At 40.6% G+C, this 24372-nt stretch overlaps 1 protein-coding gene across 2 annotated transcripts; it reads left to right on the top strand.

Annotated features, from left to right (window-relative positions):
* LOC132991851 (lysosome membrane protein 2-like) lies at positions 1-23842 on the top strand. Of its 2 annotated transcripts, XM_061060776.1 has the most exons (13): positions 1-489; positions 7857-8014; positions 10392-10539; positions 10674-10865; positions 11678-11769; positions 12499-12618; positions 17704-17882; positions 20784-20902; positions 21143-21216; positions 21357-21408; positions 21659-21811; positions 21980-22021; positions 22295-23842. In XM_061060776.1, the coding sequence occupies exons 1-13, from the start codon at positions 367-369 to the stop codon at positions 22403-22405; spliced, it is 1563 nt and encodes a 520-aa protein (XP_060916759.1). In that variant the 5' UTR covers positions 1-366; the 3' UTR covers positions 22406-23842. The 2 variants fall into 2 exon arrangements, with proteins under 2 accessions (XP_060916759.1, XP_060916760.1); XM_061060777.1 differs by lacking the exon at positions 21980-22021 and having other exon boundaries at positions 2-489.
* Positions 23843-24372: the final 530 nt, after the last annotated feature.

Raw genomic sequence — 24372 nt, 5'->3', positions numbered from 1 at the left:
GCAGTGCTCTTCTTTTTTTAATGTGTGCGCCTTTTTGTTGCCACTCCGGGCAGACTCGGGTGTTCCTCGTGGCTGTCAAACTGAAACCGCTTTATCATTAACCCAAAGCAAACAGACATAGGCTACTATCAACTTTTTTTTGTAACTTTGAAACTCGGCAGGACAAAACCGAACAACTCCCACCGTTACTTACAGTTGCTCGAAAACTTCAACAAAACAAACAAACAGGGAAAGTGGCGTGAAAGTGTGAGTTTGAGCTCGTGAATCTCACACCGTGCACCTAACGGAACGTCCAGGTGTAGGAGCGGAGCACGACGAGGTGTAGTCTCCATTCATCCTCGCTTTGTGTTGCTGCCACCTGCAAACATGACGCGGAGGTCCTGCGCGATCTATGCGGTGGGGATCATCTGCGCGTCCCTGCTGGTCGTTGGGATTGGCTTAATCGTGGGTCAAGTTTTCCGCACCTTCATGCAAGAACGCCTGAAAAAGGTAAAACATGTTTTTAAATTGTTTTAAATGTACAAAGCACGCGCATGTATGACTGCTTAACTCATCATTTATTTCCTTGAATGCATTGCTGTTTACAGGCAGATTCTGCTGAGACTAATGGAAAACATAATAATGACGGGGGTAATCATGTGCGTTCCTCGCTCTATTGCACAGTCTACTTTCGTGTTTGCGAACTGCGGTCACTGGTCGCCAAATTGAAAGTTCATCACTTTGATTGACAGTTTCATTTCCTTGTATTTAGAGCACGACATTACCAGTCATAAATTACAAACGGCATACTATTAAGATTAAATCTAGCGCATTGTAAAAAGGTGTTTTGCATGATAATAAAATTTAAAAAAAGCAACACTTCATGGGGCGGGAAATGAAGCAGCAGAACAAACTTCCCTGCTGTTGTTTGCTGTTGCTTATTGGGTTATCATGCATGAATGTGATGCCTCCTTGATTGCTTTTGTCATAACAGTCCAGTGACTGCTGTTCGGGCTTGTGGTGTATTTGGGACTGACAGTGATGACTGGGCTGTGTGTTGCCTCCCAGACGGAGGTAATAAGCAGTTCAAACTCCCTGAGAAGGTGGAGGTGGTGTTATTAAGGGTTCAGGACAGCCTGGTTTGTGCAATCAGTACTTTCTCGTCTTCCACAGTTAGATTAGTCAGCCACTTTAAGCTTGAGACACAAGTTAGTTTCCGTTATCCTGCATTGGCTCTTAAGTCTTTATCTGATGCTGGATCCAAAGGAATTCACAGTTGTCTGCTGGTGTGCCTTCACTTTTTGTCTTTAGGAAAGGATGTGGTTAAGGCAAATTCCACAGCCTAGAATACGTAGGCTAAGGGCTGGGTTGGTCTCGCTTCTTCTTAGTATTGATCAGTATTTTTAACTCGTGAAAAAGCTGCTGCTCTGAGAAAATGGAGCGAAATGGGTGGTTTTGTAACACACAAATGTAATAATGTCAATTAGTAAAGACTTCAGCTGGTCACACATTAGACACTAAAGCCTGGCTTGATTCACAAAGCCTCATTCAGAGAGATTCTTAACATTCATGGATTAGAACTGAGCTTAAAAATGAAAAGGATAGTATGAGCCGACCTCTTAAGGACAGTCTGCGTTATGAACGTGAGATAAAGAACTTGTTGTTAGTGGCTTTAATGCATCTGATGGGAGGAAAATCAAGCATGGGAGGTATAGTCCCACAGGGGCTTATTACATTCTAGTCATGAAGAGTCTACAATGTAGTGTTAAAAGAAAAAGTCAGGATGACATCTGTAGAATATTTGTTTTGTCCAACCACAAGTTTAAAAATGCTGTAGATGGAAAAGTAGATATTCCAAATTTGCACACCACATCTGTATACTTCTTATGTCCTACTTTGTCTTGCACATTTGAAGACGAAGACAAAGTGTACAGAAACATTCTCCAAATACAGAAATGCTAACCATCTGATGAGAACAATAGAAGTGACCAGAAGACACTTAACTCTTAAAAAACGCCCCAACATGAGAGTTGAAAAAAGTTTGCGACTAAGTTAAACACATTCACACTTTGGAAACTTCGCTGCCTTTTACACTCAGAGTAGGAAGCTTAAGCTGTTATGCAACTGAACGGATAGAGAACAGTGGAAATTGGGATGCAAATCTGGCAACACTTCAAGCTAAAACAAATAATTTGATAACCCATCAGCTATAGTTTTAGACAAGAGCTATTGTTAGCATTGAGCCAACATAACCATCAGCTGGGAAGTGTGAGAATGCTTAAATCATCATACAGTAGTGTGTGGCTGTCACGGTGAAGCAATTCCCCCTGCGGTGATTCAACCCAACCCCCCCCCCCCCCCCCCTTCCCCCTTTTTTACATTTTTTTTTTTAGCAAATTTGTTTGTGAATCAGGGGGCTGCAATTGGCCCCACCCAGGCCAAAGCTGGCCCGCCACCTAAACCCTAGATTATTTTGATTGTGAGTTTTATTTACTTTTGCTGCCTCTTGGCCAGGACTCCCTTGAAAAAGAGGTTTTTAATCTCAATGGGACTTTCCTGGATAAATAAAGGTTAAATAAAAAATTTAATAAAAAAAAAAATAATAATAATAAAATAAATTCTTAACAACAGCGCCATGACAATCCGTGACAGACACAAACGTTCCCGCCACGGAACCGTACGCAAGCAGCGCTGCAGACACGGCTGAAACGAAGCGGCGCCACGGCAACAACGGTCATCACCAGGATGCCCCCAATGCGCCGCGTTTGTCTTTTTAATATCGCGGTCATTCATTTTGCGGGTTACCATGACATCCCTACGATAGTTTACCAGTGAACAATAGGAAAAGGGTACATTGCTAGTTAGCATAACGTTGATATTACTTCTAAGCTGATGAAATGTTAGCTAGGAAGTGGTTAAATACTGATACACTATTTACTGAATACCTGACACTTGTGTATACGTTATAAAACATGTTCCTTCAGCTTGAATATTACCCAATGTCCCTCTTGTTTTTTTACTTTCCATTGTCTCTCAATTTGTCTGGTACCCAACATTTATACAACTTCAACCCTGGAACTATGACTCGGAAATCTTAACATGAGAAGAAACTGGAAATGTTTGAACATGTATGTATGAAAAAAATAGCTTGGAGAGTAACTTTATAGAAAAACGCGAGGCTACAATTAGCATTAGCTAAACGCATTGCTCAGGTTTTTGCTAGGTCTTACTAGAATGGCAGCGTCTTTAGTGAACAATAAATGTTTTTCTTTCTCTTTCTTCATGCTTCTGTTGTGAATGTACATGTTTATTTCAAACTTAGTTAATGTGTTGTCAGAGATGTGAAGATGTTTTTTTTTTTGTTTTTTTTTTTCGTTTTCCTGTGATTTCTGAATCTCTAGTCTGATGGGATGATGTCTGAGCAACGGCAGTGACTGATGACGTGAGGTGCAGATTGCAAACAGATGCGTAGATACTTCGTGGAAAAGAAGAATGCGGAGACATAAAAGTGAAGTTTTCTCTGAAGGCTGTGTTCAACTTTGCAGATGCATCAAATTGTGTCCACGGGGAGGAAGGGGCGGTGAATGTGGCTTCATCACTTATGTTCAAATCTGATGAGAGATGGATATATAAAACGCACGTAAACATAAATATTTACACACACGTCACACCGCTCTCTCATTTAAGTCTTCATGTTTAACTCTGTAGTTCTATAGATCTCTTTGATTTTTAATCTTCAATCCAAGATGTCAGTGGGTCATGATTCCAAGCAGTCTCATTAATGAGCATTAAACACAAACATCTGGAGATATTTACATTTGGTTCAGTTGCACAACTGAAAGCATTTGCACAGCATCAGTAAACATGCTTTAGACCCTAAGTGAATTTTTCTTGTTGTTAATTTACCCTTTGACCTTGTAGGTTAAGGTCCAGAGTCTTTCTGTATTTCCGATACTGACGACAGCGCCAGACATTGAGGTTTAAAGCTTTCCCAGGAGTTTCACTTTACTTTGATAACAAAGCGGGCGTGAAAGTACACTTGGCCCCCATTCAGTGTTATCACATGGCCCACCTTCATCCTTATTTTCATCTCAGACCTGCTTAATGTTGACTCTAATAGTCAGCAGGTACATTCACAGGGATTTTCTAGTTGGAGGAGTTGGTCCTGATACTGCTACTTAAACTTCAAGACAATTACATTATCTTTAGGAGTTAAACGTTGGCCGGAGGTCACATTTTACAACATTTTGAATCAGATTTTGGTCGCATTGGATGCGTTTATATTATTTCTCGACACTTCCATGTCTCAGATAGTTTCCTCCTGCTGGAGTGAAACTCAAACGGACTACACTCCTGTTGAATGAATTGACACAACAGCTAAAACATGCCTCATTGACAGTTGAGTGTCGTTTACCAACCACATTTACATGTCAATATTTACTTACGGGTGTCAGTTATGCTGATAAATTACACTGTTTACTCTTAGTCTTTAGCCTAAAGACAATTTGGTAGGGCTCCAATTTCAAAAGCCCTGGTTGGCTTTGTTTATGTAGATGCTTTTATGGACCCATCCAGAAACCTCAAGTCAAGTGCAATCTGTATCTTTTCCAGCATAAAACAAAAGTGTTGGGTTGTGTAACCAGGACATAAACTTACAAGAGAATATGGGGAAAGTTGAGTGACGGAGCTTTGTTTTCTTTCTGTACTTGGTGCTTTAGTTTTAAATCATTCAACAGGTGTCAATTCTTTGACACACAACTCAAAGTTACGTGTAAATTTGAGAGAAAAAAAGAATACAAAGGGCATGGCCTCTGTGTCCTAAATGATATGTTTCGAGTGTGTCCTGCTGTTGTAGTTTAAATAGTTTAGAAGGGTTGAGGCAGGGCTTTCAAAAATGTGTGTTTTTCCTACCATGTTTGGTACAGAGAGAGTTTATTAGAAAGCGTCTTATCACCAATTGAAAATAGAGTCTGGCCTTAGCCCATATACAACAGCAACAATCTTACTAATTGCGGTCAAAGTTCATATTCCGGTTCAATTGGAGTCTGACTCAGTGAAATATAGATGTGGGTTCGGCACACAGCTCTCACATGCTGGCACGTATAGATAACTTTTGATTTGACCAGATTAGACATAACTAGCCAGTAGCCAGAGGCCCCTCCCCAGTAATCATCTGTGTTTCCTTGATAGTTGTAGATTTGACATGAACATTTTTATTTCATAGAGTTTGGGCTACATTCCTGGAATATAGCCAGTTGCAAATAAAATGTGTTCTTCATTTTGACAGTGCCACTAGTAGAAAGGCAATAACATTAATACAAAATCCAAAAGTTTTCTCCAACATATAAGGATGTGGCATTGCAAATTGCTGCCAGGAGAGTTCCAGAGGGTGGGGGCCGCCAAATTGAAGGCTCTGCCGCCAAAAGTCTGCCAGTGTGGGAGATGGAGAGCAAACCAGTGTCAGAGGTTCTGGGATGGAGTGTAGGGGTGGAGGAGATCAGAAAGGTACTGGGAAAGGGAGGCTGTGCTGAGATTTGTAGTTGAGGGTGTTCTTGTATGTGATGTGGGACTTGACCGGGAGCCAGTGAAGATGGATGAGGGTGGGACTGATGTGCTGCCAGGGCTTTATGCGGGTGAGAACCCTGGCAGCTGAGTTCTGCACATACTGGAGCCTGTACAGGGTTTTGCTAGGTACCCCGGACAGGACTCCATTGCCATAATCCAGACGAAAAAGTGATGAAGATTGTATGAGAGATTCTGCAACAGGGCCTGTGAGTGATGGCCAGAGTCTGGAGATGTGTTTGAGTTGGTAGAATGCAAATTTGGTGATGAATTTGATGTGTGACTGGAATGATAGGGTGGAGTCCAGAATGACACCCAGGTTATGGACTTCCTGGGGGATGGGCAGATGGAGCAGCCATCGACATTGAGGAGAAGATCTCCAGCCTTCCGGAGCAGCGCCTTAGAGGCAATAACCGAGAGCTCTGTTTTGTTACTGTTCAGTTTGAGAATGTTAAATGACATCCATTTATGGTCTAGAGATACAAATGGACATATCTTCAAAGCCTGGAAAAAAGACAAACTTCCAAACGCATTCTTACATTTATCTGGTGCTTCTGGTCCTCCCCTCTTAGATTGATTTCTTCCCTGGTTGGAACTTTTGCGTACAGGGCGGGTTTAATACGAGGAGAACCATTAAGACATTTTATTAAACCATAAGAATAATCTGAAACACTCTGCTAAATCCAGTATTGCGTCAGTATTAAAAGGACTGGACTAAACTTGATTGAGCATTTGCTCTTTTGAAAAATGGTTTTGCCGTGGTTCTGAAATGATTCTGTAAAAGCTAAATCGCTCGCTTATTTCCATAAAGGGGTTCGGCTGAGCGTCGCTATGCCACGGGTTCATTGCTTTGACTGGTTGTGAGACTTTCCAGTTTGTCAAAAGACATTTTGGTCTTTAAATAAGTACTTTAAATGGATTTAATTGAGTGTTTTATGGTCTTTAGAGTCGTCAACTTGCCGTGCTTTCATTGTGTTTGTGCAAACCAGGGAGTTTACACTGGAGAAAGCTCAATGTTGAACTAAATTGACCTTAATATAACTTTGATAGGGCTGGACTACAGCGCCGCGTGTAGAGCTTCGTAAGTTGTTTGACCTCTATAGAGGCAAACCCATTTGGAGTATGCAAAGCTTTTGCAGCACGACTTCAGGATTTAATGAATAGCCTCTGGCTGTGCCTGGTGTTATTCACGTCTATGTTTTTGCCTGTCTCAACATCAAAGCTCTTGCAGTGTGTGTATTTGTGTATTCACCTGCTTCGTGTGTTTTCAAACGGGGAGTGGTGTGAGAGTATAGCGGCGGTAAGCACTGAGATGAGAGGCTTTCTCTGTTCCTGTTTTCCATGTGGTATTTCATGTAGCATGCTGGGAGGGTTAACATATTGATTGTTCATAGCATGAAAGTAGGACATAGAAACAACCATGCGCTCCCGTCCTCAATCTAAGGCGACAGCTTTATTGTCCTTGGCTACTCAACTAAGCTTTTGTCTGTGTACAAGTAGAAGGGACCCCAACAGAGGAGGCGGTCTGTACGCCCCTGAAATAATGGGACCTGTTGGTGTGTTCAACCCTCTGAGCTTACTTTTTATCTTTAACACAAATCTGACACAATTAGGCCAAAGTGAGATTTCCTCTCGATTTGTCTAAAGAATTCTTAATCCTTCCTTCACCCTTTATTTTTCTCTCTCACTCCCTTGTTTTACACGTCTTTGAAAGTTTCCTGTAGAGTAAAAGGTTCCAAAACTCCCGAGGCAAAGACATCTTCAGCGGCAGTGCAGGACTTAGCCTGGGCTGTACCTCTCAGGGTTATAGGTCTCAGTACAGAGGAATGCGGCTCAGATCATTAAAGTTCTCAGTCCTGAGGGAAACCAGTGGGCATCCAACTCTCCGCATCACATGATTTGTCAGCGTCTCTCTCCGGAGAGTGCCGGTTGTCATTGGTAACAGCTCACAATGAAAGGGTCTCCCCTAATGCCATTCATTTGTGCAGCCAATGGTCTTGTCCGACGCTCAGACAGCCCCCCCCCCCCCGGCCCATCGCCCCCCTACCCAAGGATGTTTTCGTTCTCTGGGTTGTTTTGAGAGATTGTTGAAACGCCAGATTCAAAACATGTGTTAACTATCTCAAATATGTGTGCAGCAAATGCATCACCAGACGACAGCAACCATCAAGGGAAAACAGTGAACACCTGAATTAAGTTTGTTTTATTTATATTTATCATAGTGTTTATGAATTTTTAGAATACCTCCCTCAGTCGTATGTATGTGATTCAATGCTGTTTGGATTTGATGGGATGCATTCTTTATGTCCCGACAGGAGATAGTGTTGGTAGAGGGCAGCCGTGTGTTTGAGTCATGGAAAACCCCTCCCCCTCCCGTCTACATGGAGTATTTCTTCTTCAACGTGACCAATGTGGACCAGTTCCTTAAAGGGTCCAAGCCAGAGGTCACTCAGGTCGGACCCTACACGTACAGGTAGGATGCAAGAGCACGTTAATGGACCGTGCACATTCTGCCACAAAAACATTCCCAAAATGTTCAAGTTAGCCGAAGCTGCAAAAAAAAAAAACAGCCAAATTTGTCGGGCAAACATAATCCGGACTTTTTCCTGCCAGCCTTCCAGTAAAATTTCAGCAAGAAGACCGATAGAGCCGATGTGTGAAGGCTGGTGTCTGGAATCCCAGGGTTACTCAGGATACGATACACAATATGTGGCCCATGAAAATGATATCATCAGGATAGCCTGTTGATTGATTTATGGCTTTTCATCACTCTCTAACCAAACCAATCACAGCTCATTGTCACAACAAGGCGGTCCATTTAACCATGACTTCATCCTCACTTATCCCTGCTCCACCAATGCTTCTCACACTGCGCTGCTGCTGGCAAAGCTTTTGTCTCCATCACCCCCAGCCTACTTCCTTCTTGCCTAAAGTACCCCAGTACAGGGGGTTTAGCATAGCGCTCCCTGGAAAGCTGTTGCATGCTGCTCAGCTAACCCAGGAAGCATCTTTATAGCAGAGCCAGCTGTAAACTGTATTTCCATTTAGCAATAAATGGTTAAATGTAAATTAACTTCCAGCGTGAGGTATAATGGTAACGCAATGAGTCAAATTGGCATCCTGACCCCCCCCACTCCCCCTGCTGTGAGGGCCATGTAAGGGCAACTCAAGAAAAGGGCAGGGGCAGACTGTCCTGAAATCTTCTACAAATATTCAGGAGGGCATTTGTGAAATACTCTCAGCACTGTCTGCAGCACATGTAGCAGAGCTGCTCCCTAACATATGGTGATCCATGGTATAATATTGTTGGAAGACTCTTAAATTAAGTGATTTGTTTCAGAAAGCAGCCTTTCGATCGACTGATATGGAAAAGTTATTTGTATTCCAGTTAAAAACCCTAACCCTAAAATTGGTTCCACACCCCATATTTCATTTCATTTTTTTATTTGTTCCGTACATGTCAAAACACACAACAGAAAAGGAAAAAGAAAAAGAAAAACAATTCACACTTTATCCCATGTACGGAAAGGAGCAGGGAGAAGAATAAATCTTGTTTTGCCTGCCCCCTTACTCAAAAAGCAAACAATAAATGTCTGGATGGTCTGTCCAATCACAATCAATGAATGAATATCATTCAGCAAAATAAAACAAATCTGACAATTCAGTCTTCACTTCCTCAGAAATTAGAAGGAAAACACACACAAAACACACTAACTGTCAATGTCATACAGTCTGATAACTTTGTTCTTATACATTTTCTTAAACTGAAATATCTGAACACAACCCTTCAAGTCATTATTTAAAGAATTCCACAATTTAATTCCAATGACAGAAATACATTTCTGTTTTAAAGTTGTCCTCGCAAACTGATGCTTAAAATTAAATTTTCTTCTATGCTCTTCATCTTCTGAGCTAAAAACAAACATCTTTTGTAAACTCTCTGGTAATACTTTACTCTTTTGCTCTGAACATAACTACAAGTGTCTGTAACTCAACTAAATCTTTCAATTTCAATAAACCTGATCTTAAAAACAGCCCGTTGGTGTGCTCTCTCTAGTGGACTTTATGAATGACATTGCTGCAGTTGAATAGAATAGTTTGTTAATTACGTGTTTTACCACTTGGCCTATCTACATCAGATGCCAGATTTTCATGCCTGATGACAAGAAAATCTTGATTTACCCATCCAAGTTGCTATTTAAATGTATTGTGCTGGGTTTATGTTCTGTATTCTCTCTGCCACACTGCACACTTCAAAATAGATTTTGCATGATAGAAAATGCTTTTTTATAAAATTGCCTTTGTCTTATCATCATCCTGCAGGGCTGTTGAAATGTCCCTGTTATTTGCTTAGCGCCCTTTGAAAATCTGAAAAAGGGACTTCAGAATCTGCTTTTTTTTTTTTTAGTTTAGAATCTCACACTTATTGTAAGCATACAAATTTGCCAAATGAGTGAATTTTTATTCCACCACCTGTGACATAATAGAGTATGTTATTTCCACGTTTTTGGAGACCTGAAGAGAAACGTTGTGAAGAGTAGACTTTTGGAATCATGTCTGATGCCCCCAATAGAACCCTTTAAATAAATATCAAGGTTCAATGCTGAAGCACCAAAAATGTTACAACAGCCAGAGTGCATTTAAGATCATCCACCGCCACAATCTCACTTGTATCTAACTTTATCGGCTTCCTTGGCTCAAGTGGAAGCTGTGTTTGAAGTAAAAAGTTGTGTTACCTCGCAGTGCTCGTTGAGGCTTTAATTGGTCTGTGATACTCTTGTGTGTGCAGAGAAGATTCAAGAAAGCTTCATGAAAAAAAGATAATCCGATGTTTGAATGTGTTTCCCCAGGGAGTACAGGTATAAGGAAAATGTGACCATGGTGGAAAACGGCACCAGAGTGTCCGCCTACAACACCAAAAGCTTTGTGTTCCTGAGAGACAAGTCTGTGGGTGACCCAACTGTTGATAGCATCACCACTGTCAACATCCCTGCTTGGGTGAGTAATGTACTGAAGGTCTCCGCCAAGTGGAGGAGCGTAAATCCAAATGGGGGGGAAATTGGATTGCCCACTTTACCCGTCCTGTATTCTGTCCCATTATTTCCTATTCTGCTCCACCTTTCTGTCTCCAGGCTGTGATGGACAAGTTGAAAAATAATTTCTGGAAAGCCTCGTTTGTGTCCGTCATGATGAACAATGTGGGGAGCGGCCTCTTCACCACGCGCACCGTGGATGAGTTGCTGTGGGGCTACGAAGACCCCTTACTGGCTCGCCTTTCTTCCTCCAGTCCTGATGTGGAGAAAGTCTTTGGCCTCATGTACAAGGCACGTACAGCTGAGCAATCAATTAAAGATGATGTTGGCTATTAAATAAAAAAAAAAACAATAATAGATCAACAAAAAATACTCAATAAAGCACTTTCACATTTAAAAATGTAGACTCAAATGGTCACATGCACAAAACATGTTGAGAGGGTATGTGAGCTGAGCTGCTGCTAACTTTAGCTTAGCTTGTTGATAGAAGGTACGCCTTTTTTTGGGTAAGGATTCCCTCCGTTTTCTCCAATTACGTAGCTTTAGACATGAGCAAAATTACTCACCTCCTCCTCCTCCTCCCCAAAACAGACAGAAAAGGTCCTTTAAAGCAGGGAACGCCACTAAATAATGAAGTTCCAAGTTAAAAGTCATTGTCTTTCTGAGTCTTTTCTACTGACTCCGGATGTCCGTTAAAGGGGCTGCGAGGAAAAGTTGCCACCAAAGTCCATAGACTCAACATTTCCCCCCAATATTTTGCTTATCCCTGGCTGATCACATGACCGTTCTCTTTAAAAGATGACCTCCACTTTATTTACTGGCAGCTCAGAAAGGTTTTTTTAGCTGGAAGCGGGGGGCATATTCCAGCGTATTTATTCATTTAGTTAATGTAGGTCATTTTTATCAGGATCCCCCTATGACAGCCATTCATTTACCAGCCCTTTGATGAACCTCAGATGAATTCACTCCATTACATTTTCAATGAAGCCCATCATAATGTAGTCTGTTACTCTGAAAACCGTTGCAGCATTTGGTATGACAAATCATTTTTTTTTGTGATTTTGTAATTATGCCTAACAATTTAATATCTTGGATTCATTTAGAAAAATGGAACCAATGACGGGGAGTTTGTCTACCACACTGGGCAGCAGAACTACATGGACTATGGCCGTGTCGAAACATGGAAAGGCAAAAGGTAGCAGTGTCACACAATCGCCCTCTCTGTCATCATCCACTGTCATGAAACTTCACTGCGTAACCTTTGGGTTGAAATAGATTCTGAAATCTTCTGCTTCTGCCAATAACACGGGAGTGCAGGCTTTATGTGTCTGTCTGTCTGTGTCTGTTAGCCTGTCGGTCTTGGCTGATTCCCATAGTACAAAGCAAAGAGCAGGACATCCTGATACCCAGAATGCCTTAATAATGGCGTTTTACTGAACATTCTTATCCCATTTTATAACCTCAGATGCCCTCCAGTCTCTAATTACCCCTTCTCACTCCAGGGAAACCTCTCTCTTTTTCCACTCTGACTTTCAGATAGAAACTTGTTTGATCATCAGAACATTTCATTGTAATTTACTGTCATTAAGATGGAGATGATTACAGTGTTGACATTGACAAGAAAGACATTAGAAAAAGGCATATCCAGCCAAGAATAACAAAAACGTTCTTTGGACAAGTAAAATACAATTGGAAGTCGAGCTATTTTATAATTGTGCTGCCTCAGTCCGAAAGCCTTTTTCGGTCACTGCAGAGGCACCATAAAAGTTTGAGAAACAGTGTTTGAAAAGAGAAACCCTAAGGATGGACAGGCCATGTTCGTGAACTTTTTGAAAATCTTGATGCAACTTTCAAAAGACGTTAAATGCTTATATATGTTGTTATATATACATATACATATACGTTGCTGTGTATTGTTTTGCAGCCAGGTGTCGTTCTGGACGTCGAACCAAAGCAACAGCATCAACGGATCAGATGGAAGTGCGTTCCATCCTCTGTTGAACAAAGACGAACGCCTTTACATCTTCACTCCTGACCTCTGCAGGTACAGTTTAGCACAACAACGCTGTCCTGCAGCCTTACGTCGCCATGTGGCATCACTTTAAAATGTATACATCAACAAACCTCAGCTATTGCATTGTCATACTTATAGGATGGCTTAAAGGTCCAATATGTAAGATATCTAGTGAATGAAATCATAAAATGACCTTATTATGTCATCAGCCATTAAAGAAACATGCTATGTTGAAGTGCTGGCTTGTCTGTCAACAATGCAGCAGACAGTATGTCCTCTTCTAAGTTTAGATTCCTATCCGAAATTGTCTGTATTTGATTGGACCAGAGAAGGTAGGCGGTTTTAAGGCACAGTCATTTTAGATGCCCCCTGTTTGCCGGGCAAACCCGCAAACCAACAGGTGTTGCAGCGATGGAAGCTTGAAAGCCAACTGGTTCAGAGAGAACTGACTCTACCCGACCTAAAAAGCATCTGAGTTTTTCGTATGAACTCCACGACCAGAAACATGGTAAAACTAGGATAAATATTGGAGATGCTTTTGAAAAATTAGGAAAAATATTCAAGATGCTTTCGAAAAATAGAGAGAGGTTAGAATACAGAAAGGTTTGAAGGCCGATGCGGAGCTGGCTAAACAGTGAAGCTTCAGTATACGTGACATGGTAACCTGCCTGCACATCGACTCTAGGAAGTAGTGGGAGGGGGGAGACAGCTATCTTTTAAAGTTTGAATTGGGACTGCAGTACCCGTTTTGAACTCTAGGTGTCAGAATTACATATTGCTCCTTTAATGGCTGCCAACACTTAAATATAAAAAAACAACAACAATGTGTATTAGTATACAGTATATGTAGAGGTATTGTGTTGTACAATAAAAAAAAAAAAACCTCAGTACATTTTCTAAATTATAACCCAAAATGAAATGTTAGATATGAGGATGGATCGCTCTAGCAGGACGGACAGATTTTCAATATATGCTCTGAAGGAATTAAAAAAAAACGTTGTGAAGTTGAATAACAGACGATCAGTATGAGGAAACCAAAGACAGTTTGAAGACATAAACTGTATACCAAAAGAGAGGATGCAGGACGACGTTGATCAACCTCAGGTGTTGCCAAACAATCCTAAGCCGCATGACATCCTCTTCACAGTGAAGGCCTTAAACAGGACAAGCTTCTTTTAAACTGCTGGCATGACTATAAACGCTTACTGAGAGTTTAACATTCAATTGAGATGAGTGGAATTTATTTGATTTGATAGGCACAATGCAATTTATCATTGTTCCAATTCAGAGCAGGAAACTGATGATGTGTCAAACAGACAGTTTATTGAATTTGCAAATTTTTTAACTCTTGATCCCATTTGGGCTGATAGATGTACAGTGTGATTAAATAGGGATGTGCTTAATAAGTCGATTTAGAGATAAACATTGTCACCCTCGCTTGGTGAACCAGGATATTTAGACAGTTAAAATGCTAATGAGTAATGTCATGAATGTAGTCCCAAAATAAATGTTGAATCTAAGCTGTAGGCAGCCACAAGTCTCCAGCTCTCTGCGCACTACTGCCTGGATGTAAACCAACCACAGTGGACGACTAGCATCTCTTGTAGGAGACGATGTAGCCACATGTGCAGTTCACATTCAGCATGTGCATGTAAACCTGCAGGGTGGACCCAACACTGGCAGTGCTAGCTCTGTTAGCATTAGCCACACTCAAACCAGTTTGACATTATTATTTGATCCTGTGTTTAGCAATGTTAATTGGGCTCAGTTCTAAATGTTTTGTCAATGTTAGACTAGTCAACTAGTCTGAATTTGAATTTCCGTTTAATCGACAGAAAGGTTCGTTTTTAGGAACATGCCTATAATTAAATATAGTTTTATGCAGGGCACTATTTACCTGATTCTCTTAACATCACAGAAACTCAAGATTTGCATCCTCCCCTTTGTCCCACTGTTACCCTGTGTCATATTAACCTCGTGATGGTGTGGTTATTAGAGGTTACAAATTGAACATCTATTTCTGGTACGTGACCTGGCCTCATATCAACACACAGCAGGACGCAGGCTTTCATATCTGGTATGGAAATGTGCTCACAAGCCTCGGATCCCACAGATTGTTATCATAACATCCTGATCACTTCCAAACAGCACCACAGGTGACGTTTGTTTTCTTACCAAGCATTCGCTGCCTTTTTGTGTGGGATTTTTTTTTTTTTTTTTTTTTTTTTTTTTTTTTCTGAAAGCCTAACATGCCAGAAACCCGGAAACACTTTATGGAGAGGCTTACTTAAAGAGGAATGTTGGTCTGGAGCGTAGTGGGGATGAAACCAGGGTGAGTGAGGAAGGGTTGGGAATGTTGTTGGTGTTAGAAGAACATTTAGTGATTGTGAGAGGCTTAAATTCACAGAGGGACATAAAATAAATCAATGTTTCTCTTCTTGAATAACAGTAAAAATGACGCTTTCCGTGCAGAATCGGCTTCCATACTTGTTCTTTTAAAACCCTTGTTAGGAGATTCAAGCCCTTGAGAATCCTCTGGAGGGTTTTGCAATCGGGGGGTATTTTTAAAAAAGCTTGAGTAATGTTAATGAAAAAGCTTCCCACACAATCGCTTACTGATGAATCCTTCTTTGGTATTTTACTAAGCCTTAATGCTCTCTTCAATGATAAATCTGTCTCTTGGCATTTGTCTGAAGATTCTTCTTCTTCATTTTTTTTTTTAAATAACCTTGACCTATGAAAAGCTGCAGCGGACATCTTCCCCTTTTTGTTGAGGGTGGAAAGAATCTGTCGGAGTGTCATGTTTGTACCTTTGACTCTGATTGGCCGTGCGTCAAAAAAAGTCCCTCGCCCAAACGTTTACACTCTCACCTACTTATCCATTGCCGAGTGACTTCATCCCGGCTGTCTGAGTTATTGTGAGCAAAGGGAACGCTCCCTCCCTGTTTCCTGTGCTTTTACCCTAATTTAAAGAGGAAATGTTCCATAAAGTCTTACGTGTCAACCTTCCACACAGATAGATCAGATCAGATTTTTTTTTTTTTTTTAACTTAAGCCGCTGTTGGAGAAGCTTAGCACTACTTTGTTTTCAGATAAAGGACATCTGGTACTGATCTGTTAGATAAAAGCAGGGCCAGGATTCCCATCTGTGACCTGAGAAGACCCTTCGGTCAGGTCACCGACAGCTGATCCTCAAAAACTTCAGGATTTTGACGGATTGTGAGCAGGTGTCATAATTTGAATACCAACTCGAATTCTCCCACATGTTGATCTTTCAAGGAAGCTGCAGTCCTTCATGTAAAAGCATTAGAGTACATGTACATACTGTAGATACATGGATTAACAACCAATCGTTTGAAAAAATATTGACAAAACAAAAGAGGCAAACGGGAGAAAAAAATTATGAAGTTTTGAAACTACATGTGACCTAAATACATTTTTTTTTTTTTTTAAAACACAGAAAATGAAGTAAAATAAATGATAATAAAATAAAAAATAAAACAAACTACAAACAATGAAGGTGTTCTGATAACAGTGAAGAATGACACACGTTAGAAAGACTTATGATCTTATTTCAACATTTTGTCCTGGCAGCTGCAAATGGTTTCAACATCTGTGCAACTGTTACCAAAGAAAGTCCTCTGAAAACTAAAGCAGGCAAACACAAGAAGGTATCCAAGGCACTCTGTTCTGATACAAAAGTTAAAAAGCCTGTATGAAGTCATGGGCATCAGGGTGCACAGCTCGTGGAATTATTATTATATAGCAACAAACAACCGCCAAAACATATTCACAGTAGTGTACAACTAAAGTACAGAATATGTGAAATGATCCTCTGGAATGAGAGGAAAAAAGAAAATATATATTCATGAGTGTGTTTGAAATGAAAAGAAAAAACAAGTACCCAATGAAAGAAAGGAAGCAGATACTAAACAGGAGGTAAACAGATCTATACATACACACATACATACTGTATATGTAAATATACAGGCACACTTACATCATACATACAAAGGTTTTTCCACCTGTTTCACCTCATCTCACCAGCTCTTCCAGATGTTGGCCCTGAAACAATGAGAGGATTAAGATCCAAAAGAAACAAATCTTAGCTTATTTGAATTTGATTCAAACTGTAACAGCGTCTCATTCCCAGCAGGACAAGGCCGAGACATTCCCAGTCCTGTCCCAGTGTAGAAACACACGAGGCTTTCTACTTGGCCTCTCTCACGAAGGTCAAGGGAAAGGTCTGTACAGTATTGTTGCACGGTTGGTGGGCTGCGTAGCTAAAGGGCCGCATCCTCCCGGCCAGTTGGCAGACATTGTAAGGGCTCCTTTGTTCTCACGGAGAATCGTTGGGATTCCCTGAACAAAACAGGACTGCAGATACATAGGACCAAAATGAAGCGCTCACAAGAGCTCAATTCTCTCGAAGGCTGTAAAAACACAACAAGGAAGGAAACACAATGACGGATTTATGATTTTCCACTCCAAGTACAAAAGGAAGGTCAATACAAAATGACAGCTTTTTTCCCCCACTAGTTAAGAATGAAAGAAGGAAACCCAACAGGATTTTAGCATAATGACGAAGTCAGCATTAATCCCTCAGTTTCTCTTATATATTCACTCCACAGTAATGAATCTTTTCCTTTTGTGTACATTTCGTCGTTTCATTAGGTAGATGATAAGAGCCAATAGGAGCTGCAGCCTAGTTATGTTGCATTCAGGTTCAGCTGTGCAACTCTGAGCTTACATAAGCAGATAAGAAACACAATAAAAAATTATCGTCACAGTTATTTAAAGGAGGCTGGTTGTATTTTTTTATCACTCATATTTGTTGTTTTTTATCACTCGTATTTTTTCCATCAGCCCCTGTGTCGTTTTGGCTTTAACATTTTCTATTAACGCTTATGCTTTGAACTTTAGGAAGGAATGAATAACATTGAGTTTCCTGCAGGATGCTAATACTGCACACTGTTTGTCAAACAAAATGTGCACATGTGATTCAGCTATGAACTGCTGAGCAATCACACAAAGTCGTAAAGACAGAGGGAAGCAGATAAAAAAATAAAAAATAATAATAATGTCCTGTTATATTAATTGTGCTTTACTCTCCAGGTCCATCTACATGGAGTTTGAAAAAGAGGTAGAGGTGAAAGGAATCCCGGCCTATCGCTTCACCCCACCTCGCTCCGTCTTGGCCAGCAAAGAGGAGAACCCGGCCAACGAGGGTTTCTGCATCAGCCCAAAGGAGTGCCTGGGAACGGGCCTTCTTAAAGTCAGTCCATGTCGGAAAGGTAAACGGCAGCTTTTTTTCCTCACCCGCTCTTTGCTCTATCACACGCCTATTTTACCAAATCCTCAGAGGTGCCTGCCTTGAGTTCAACACCCTTGATTCTCTTCTCTTTTGTTTTCTTTAATTAGCTGCACCTCCCACACATTATAGTCTCTGTGCTTTCACCCTGACACAGGCCTTTATAGAAAGCACCTGCCTTTATGCCCATCCAGTTTTATTTCTGTTGTGCTCTTTTCTTCTTTTCTTATTTGGGCTTGCAGTAATTCTTCTATCAGTTAAGCCTTCCTTTTATTTCCCTCTTACTATAACCAGCACTAATACCTTAAATGCCTCATGTGACACGGCTCTCCATGCCTCTCCACACCTCAGGCGCCATCTGACCATGACTGACCCAGTATCTGAAGGGGCAGTAAGTCCTGTCACCTGACTCTGGCTTTGATCATGACATTTATTACCTCAGTTCCTGTGTCTGTTTACTTCTATTTGTTATAAAAAAAAAAAAAAAATAGCATTCTAGATTATATGACATTACCTGTGATATATCATGTATTAAAAAATGTATTTTCATTTAATTTCCTCAAAAACAAAAGCTTGTGTCAGAGAGGTAATCACACACAAGTGGATTAAAGCACATCGTTTTTTTTGAGCATATTCAGTAGAAACAAGTGCACACTGCTTCTCCTGTTAGTGAGGAACCCAGCTGGCACTGAGCAAGAGGTGGGGTCTACCCTGAACACGTCACAACGATATAAATACATTGACGAAGACGAAAACAGATGAATTGTCTGTTGTTTCTGTGAAGCAGCCCCTTAACAAATTCTCTGGATTCAGATGAATTATCTTGTGAAAATAACAAACAGGTGGCGACTCCCCCTGCTGGGATTAACTGGTACCTGCTATGTACATGTACGATTAGTCCAACCTATGTAAGATTGTGAACATTGCCCGATACAATCCCTGAAACCGAGTGTGACATTTCAATAAGGAGCGCTGTCCTCATCGTTTTCTTGTATTGGGCAATAACACACAACAAGCGAAGTGAAGCCAGCAGAAAGTCAGCAGGCTGTGATTTTCCACCAGAGTAATGTTTTTTATTTTATTACACTGGTACACTGTATCAGCCAAATCAAGTCTGGGGAACGAAATCTGTCTCAAGAAGGAGAAAAAAATCTCTGCTCTCTACTATGAATAGAAACTTCAGGTCTCCTTCCACTTAAATGTAAATAACCCTAACCCCTGGAATTTAAGTAAATGTATGTTTGGAGTATAAATTAGGTGCAGCCAACGACGCACACTTTATTCTACTCGGTAGGAGGATTAAAAACAGTTGAGAATAGTTGATGAAGTTTGTTTATGAAACATGTTTGGGCTCAGGTGTTCAGAGAAAGAACTCAACCAGAAAAGTGCACTCAAACGTATCCCCTTAATAGCGTGCGTGTGTGTGTTTGTACTACAGTGACCTTGTGGGTTGTCACGGGAACAGCCTCTCAGGTGACTGTGGGTGTCCAGTGTTTTTTGTCGAACGTCTGTTGCCAAACACAAGAGCAGGAAAGCTGTCACCTCTGCCCCACTTCATCAGCGCCTTCCACTGTGCCAGAGTCTCACTCTGTTGTTCCCGCCGGTACACGCGTAGGCTGTTTTTGTTCAACGCCAAAGACATCCAGATCAACGTAGTCTTTCATAACTCAGGTAGCGCAGGACCAAGATGTTTGTCTGGAGACCCTACTGTTCCTTATCTCGACCCGAGGCCGTAGTAAGAACTCAGTGTCTCCTTCAAAACAATATGTGGAAGCAACAACAGTCTTTATCTGCATCACAGATACGGCCTTTAATTTGTTTGACACAGAAAGGTTGTGGTCAGTTTATGTCCCTATTGTTTGTTTTCTTTGAAAGACCGACTCTTGAGTAATGGGCTGCGTGCACTGCGACGGATCCGGTCTTATCTCATCTCGTCATTGTCACTTAATGTTCTTTACGAATGCTCCTCTCCTTTAATACAGCGTGGTTTCGTCGAACGTCAACAGAGCAGGAAGTGGGACATTTGATGTCCCTGTCGTTTTTCGGTGCAGCTACTCTGAACACCTGCGAAAGCTTCTGTTTCAGGAAGAGTTAGAGGTTCAATGCTGCGTCGAGGAGGAGACAGTGCGGTTAGGAGTTACAACTGTGGTAGATGCTGTACATCCGGGACTGAAGCCTCTGCTATACCAGATGTTACCAAAAAAAAAAAAAAACCTCATATTTTGACATTCTTCACAATATTACAACTTCTCCAGCTGATACTGTTGAAGATTTCTTTTGTGTGTAATAATAATTACCTTACCTTTATTAATAGAGCATAGAACTTTTTTAATTCCTTGATTCCTTGATTCCTTTGAAACATCAAAACAAAAAGAAAGCAGATAGAGACAAACAAAGCAACAACAACAATGAATAAAGTAGATGTATAGCTTCAACAGCTACAGAAACAATGAAATGATGAGGACACAGATAAAGTTCATTATTACAGTGGAAGCTGAGCAGATAGCAGATTGATAGATTGAATTGAATAAGAAAGTTATAAAGAGAACTGAATAGAGATATATTTTGTCCTGTGTAGATATGATAGTACTCGCTGTTTAATGTGTAAAAAAGAAAAAAAAAAAAATGAATGAGGAATACCATTGAGCCATGTGACAGCCTGAGTGCCTCCTCATTCATCGTGAGTCGTTATCAAAGATGAAGCATGTAATTCGTTATTAATAGCATTCGTGTCACCCAACGGAAGAGTGAAGAGAAGTGAGAGAAAGCATTTTGTTGTGAGTCATCCTGTCACGGCAGAGCATACGCATCATGCTTTCATTAACTTTATGATGTCCCTTACTTCCCTACTTTTCCGTCCCTCCTCCTCTCTCTCCTCTCAAAGGAGCCCCGGTGGTCGCCTCCTTCCCTCATTTCCACCTGGCAGACTCTAAATATGTGTCAGCCATCGGAGGAATGTCCCCTCAAAGAGAGCATCACCAAACCTACCTTGACCTCAACCCGGTAAGGCTGCGATTTACAAGGTTTACAATTAGAATCTGTTATTTAAGGACAACTGTTCATAGCCATATCCCTAAGAATGACTACTACTCCACCTAGTGGTGCATTAGCAGTAGTGCAGAAGTTAATCGCCTGCTTTGGTGGCACTAACTTTCTAAGTCGTGCTCTTAAAACAGTGTCATAGATTGAATGTTTTTTCTGATGATAAAAAGCTTAACTTGACATATTTCATTTTTCATGCAGACCACTGGAGTGATTGTACGTGCAAACAAGAGAGCGCAGGTGAACATCCTGATGCACAAAATCTCTGGATTCGCGTGAGTATCCTTGTCCAATCTCAACTGTTATTATTCTCTCTCTATATATACAGTATATATGTATATATATGTGTGTGTGTGTGTGTGTGTGTGTGTGTATACATGATAAATCAACACTTTTGTCTTTGGCTTCACAACAGGAAAACTAGGCCTTTGAGTGAAATCATCTTTCCTGTCATGTTCCTCAATGAGGTAAGACACTTCCCTCTAGGCAGGCGGTATCTCACACACGTGTCCTCTTGCAGAAATTGGTGCAAATTCTTACCATGACTTAATTAGTACCATGAAAAAGCACACTGTTTTGTGCATGTACCATTACTTTTCATCAGGATTCCACAAGATTCTTTTTTCTTTTTTTTTTTTAAAGGCCACACAAATCACTCGTAATATACAAAGTTTCCTCTCCTAACCGTGTCTTCTGGGTTTTGTTTTTGTTGCACAGAGTGTGGTGATCGATGACGCGTCTGCAGCCAGAGTGCACAAGCTGCTCCTCATCGTCACCCTCGTGTCTAACTTCCCGCTCATCATCGTGGGACTGGGCGCCATCATGCTCGCCATCTTCATCCTCCTTCTGTACCGGGCCCGACAACAGAAGGTGTGACACCAGCTCTTCACTGTCATTTTTCACTCTTAACAGCTTTCCATGCCCCTTGCTTTGTCCCATAATGCATTTGTGTTTGTGTGTTTGCACAATTCACCCAGTTACTTAACCGCACACTAACGCACACTGTGCTTGTATTTATCATTGTTTGTCTCTGCGCAGAATGAAGCTAAGCGCGTTGTGTTTACCAAGGCTCTCTATGCTGTAAGTCTTTATGGTTATTTTGCTGCTTTTCAGCCTTCGCTTTATCCGAGCTTCTGTCTTATTGTGCATCCATATGCAGCTTAAATCCCATTTTTAATATGCAGATATATGAGTTTAACCCTGCTGAACTTATTCTGGTGCTATACAGAAAACAAACTGCCTGGTTTAACAGATTAACACTTTAAAGTAACACTATTGAATATAAAGAACTTGTAAAAATGTCATGAGCAATGCTTGTATTAGGGAGTTTATAACGCTGATTTATCCTTTCAGACCGCTACTGAAGACGAAACTTCCTACTCCCCGGTCAGCGACAAGGAAAAAGACGACTCGCAAAACGGAACCTACATCGGTTTGACCGCTAAAGCAGACCCCCAAGCTTGAGGGGAGGGTGGGGGGGGATAGGGGAGTGTTGGAAGGAGAGACAACAATCAGAATTACACACAGGGATTGTTTTCAGGAGAGGGAAATCCCCCATAGAAAACTGTCAATATTGCCGCCTTTTTTAAATTGTAAATCTATGAGGGTTGGGGGGTAGAGGGTAGAGGAGAGGAACATGTTTTTAGTCTGAAACATACTGAACTGTATGTTATTTAATTTTAGCCATGGAGGGCTTTCCTTTCTGTCCAGGTATAGCAGAAAGTTGATTTAAAGAAAGAAAAAGTGTTAAGTGCTACTTTTTGCTGTTTGCTGAAACCACTTGCTGATAATGTAAAATGATTGACAACAGGCTTTGCCTCTCTGATGAGCCCACGTTGTAGAGGTCTGAAACAAACAAAACTCACGATTTCATTTGAAGCCTGGGATTTAAAAAAAAGGTTTTACTGTGTTTTTATCAATATAAGATTTTTACATCAGATTTTTATATAACAACTACCATGTAACAGGACATAGAAGATGTTTTTTTAGATATTAAAAAAATGCCAATATAATTTAACGAATATACATCTCAGGGGGGCTCAGCTTAGCTACTATCAAGAATGATTAAAGGAGGAGAGAGGAGGAAAACAAAGGAAGTCTTCTCTGCGTGAGGACATTTATTCCCAATTCAGTATTACTTTTATTTCATTTGCATTTCATCCTAAATGTTACAGAAAATTTTTTAGGCTCAGTGATATTTTGCCTTTCATACACTGCGTTTAGAGTGATACCTGTGCACATCGTTATCACTGTACCTGAAAAGCCTTCAGGTATGTTTTTTTTTTTTTTTGTAAATAAACAGCGTTCTTCTCAGTGTGCGACGGGAATGAGAATCAGAGAGGAAATGTTGTACATTTTGGATACTTTGATGTTTGTAAAATAAGAAGTTCGTCCCATTTTTCTTTCTCTCGTGTGTGTAAATGTTCATGTAGAAATGTTAGAATGAGGAACGTTTATGTTAGAGCTTCAAAACAGTGCCATTATTATCACCACTTAGGTCAGCCAAGAATTGATGGTCGAAACAATGATTCACACACTACTGAATTTAAGTGTTACAGTATTTTATTTCCCTGTGTAACTGCTTGTACTATCTAACATGGTCATATGAACATGTAACTCATGTTATTATCATTTCAAATTGTGCTTTTTTTTGATGTTGATGAAGGCCTAACTGTCCTTTTTGGGGGGGGTTGTTTTGGCACCCTAACACATGACAAACCTTTATAACATTGTTTATAAAAATGTCTCTTTAAGATTTCATTTCAAGTGTCCATCATTGCAACTAAAAATTCACAAGGGGTTAATATGAAGAAATGCTGTAGTTGTGCCTTACAAAGAATCGATGTTACTGGATTTGTTTTGCCTTCACGATTTTTACATATTTTGTAAAGAAAAAAAGGACACCATGTAGTAGCACCAAATCTACTCTCATGTAGATATCTCTTCTTGCCAGATACCAAATGAACTGAGCCTGAAACTGGTTTTATAGTTTTTGTATTGCTTGAGTTTTAGACTGTGTTCCAACTTTTTTTCACTCAAGCTGGGTGAGAGAATAAAAAAGTAGACTTCAGGTGCCGTTTAATGTGATCTAGATAACACTGCAGAATGACTTCATTGAACTGTGATGAGCCCAGCTTTTGTTACTGCTCGTGTTCTTAGTTGGATGAATGAGTTGCTTCAAACTCCTCGCACTCGTATGATCATTAACGAATAAAGCACACGATAGTGAAGAAGCCGTCACATTTCTCCTTAACAGAGAGTCGTCTTTTGATTTGACTATTTGTGTTTGATGTATACTTTAATTCAACTGTGTATAATTCAATCAAATAAAAATGGAAAAGTGAATTGAGAGCGCACAATATAGAGTCATATTTTCTTGAGCGGATGAATGTGTCTGTCTTTAAAGTATTACACAATATGAGTGTTGGGTT

The sequence above is a fragment of the Labrus mixtus genome, chromosome 17 (genome assembly GCF_963584025.1).
Source record: "Labrus mixtus chromosome 17, fLabMix1.1, whole genome shotgun sequence".
Classification (NCBI taxonomy): domain Eukaryota; kingdom Metazoa; phylum Chordata; class Actinopteri; order Labriformes; family Labridae; genus Labrus; species Labrus mixtus.
Note: the sequence above shows the minus strand (reverse complement) of the source record. Positions and strands in the feature narration are given on the sequence as shown.

Bases quoted from the DNA above. Each gene is read 5' to 3' on its own strand.
- LOC132991851 (XM_061060776.1), top strand. From the start codon at position 367: ATGACGCGGAGGTCCTGCGCGATCTATGCGGTGGGGATCATCTGCGCG. The intron at 12,619-17,703 runs GTACAGTTTAGC...TTTACTCTCCAG, and splicing joins TTCACTCCTGACCTCTGCAG to GTCCATCTACATGGAGTTTG. The intron at 21,217-21,356 runs GTGAGTATCCTT...GCTTCACAACAG, and splicing joins CACAAAATCTCTGGATTCGC to GAAAACTAGGCCTTTGAGTG.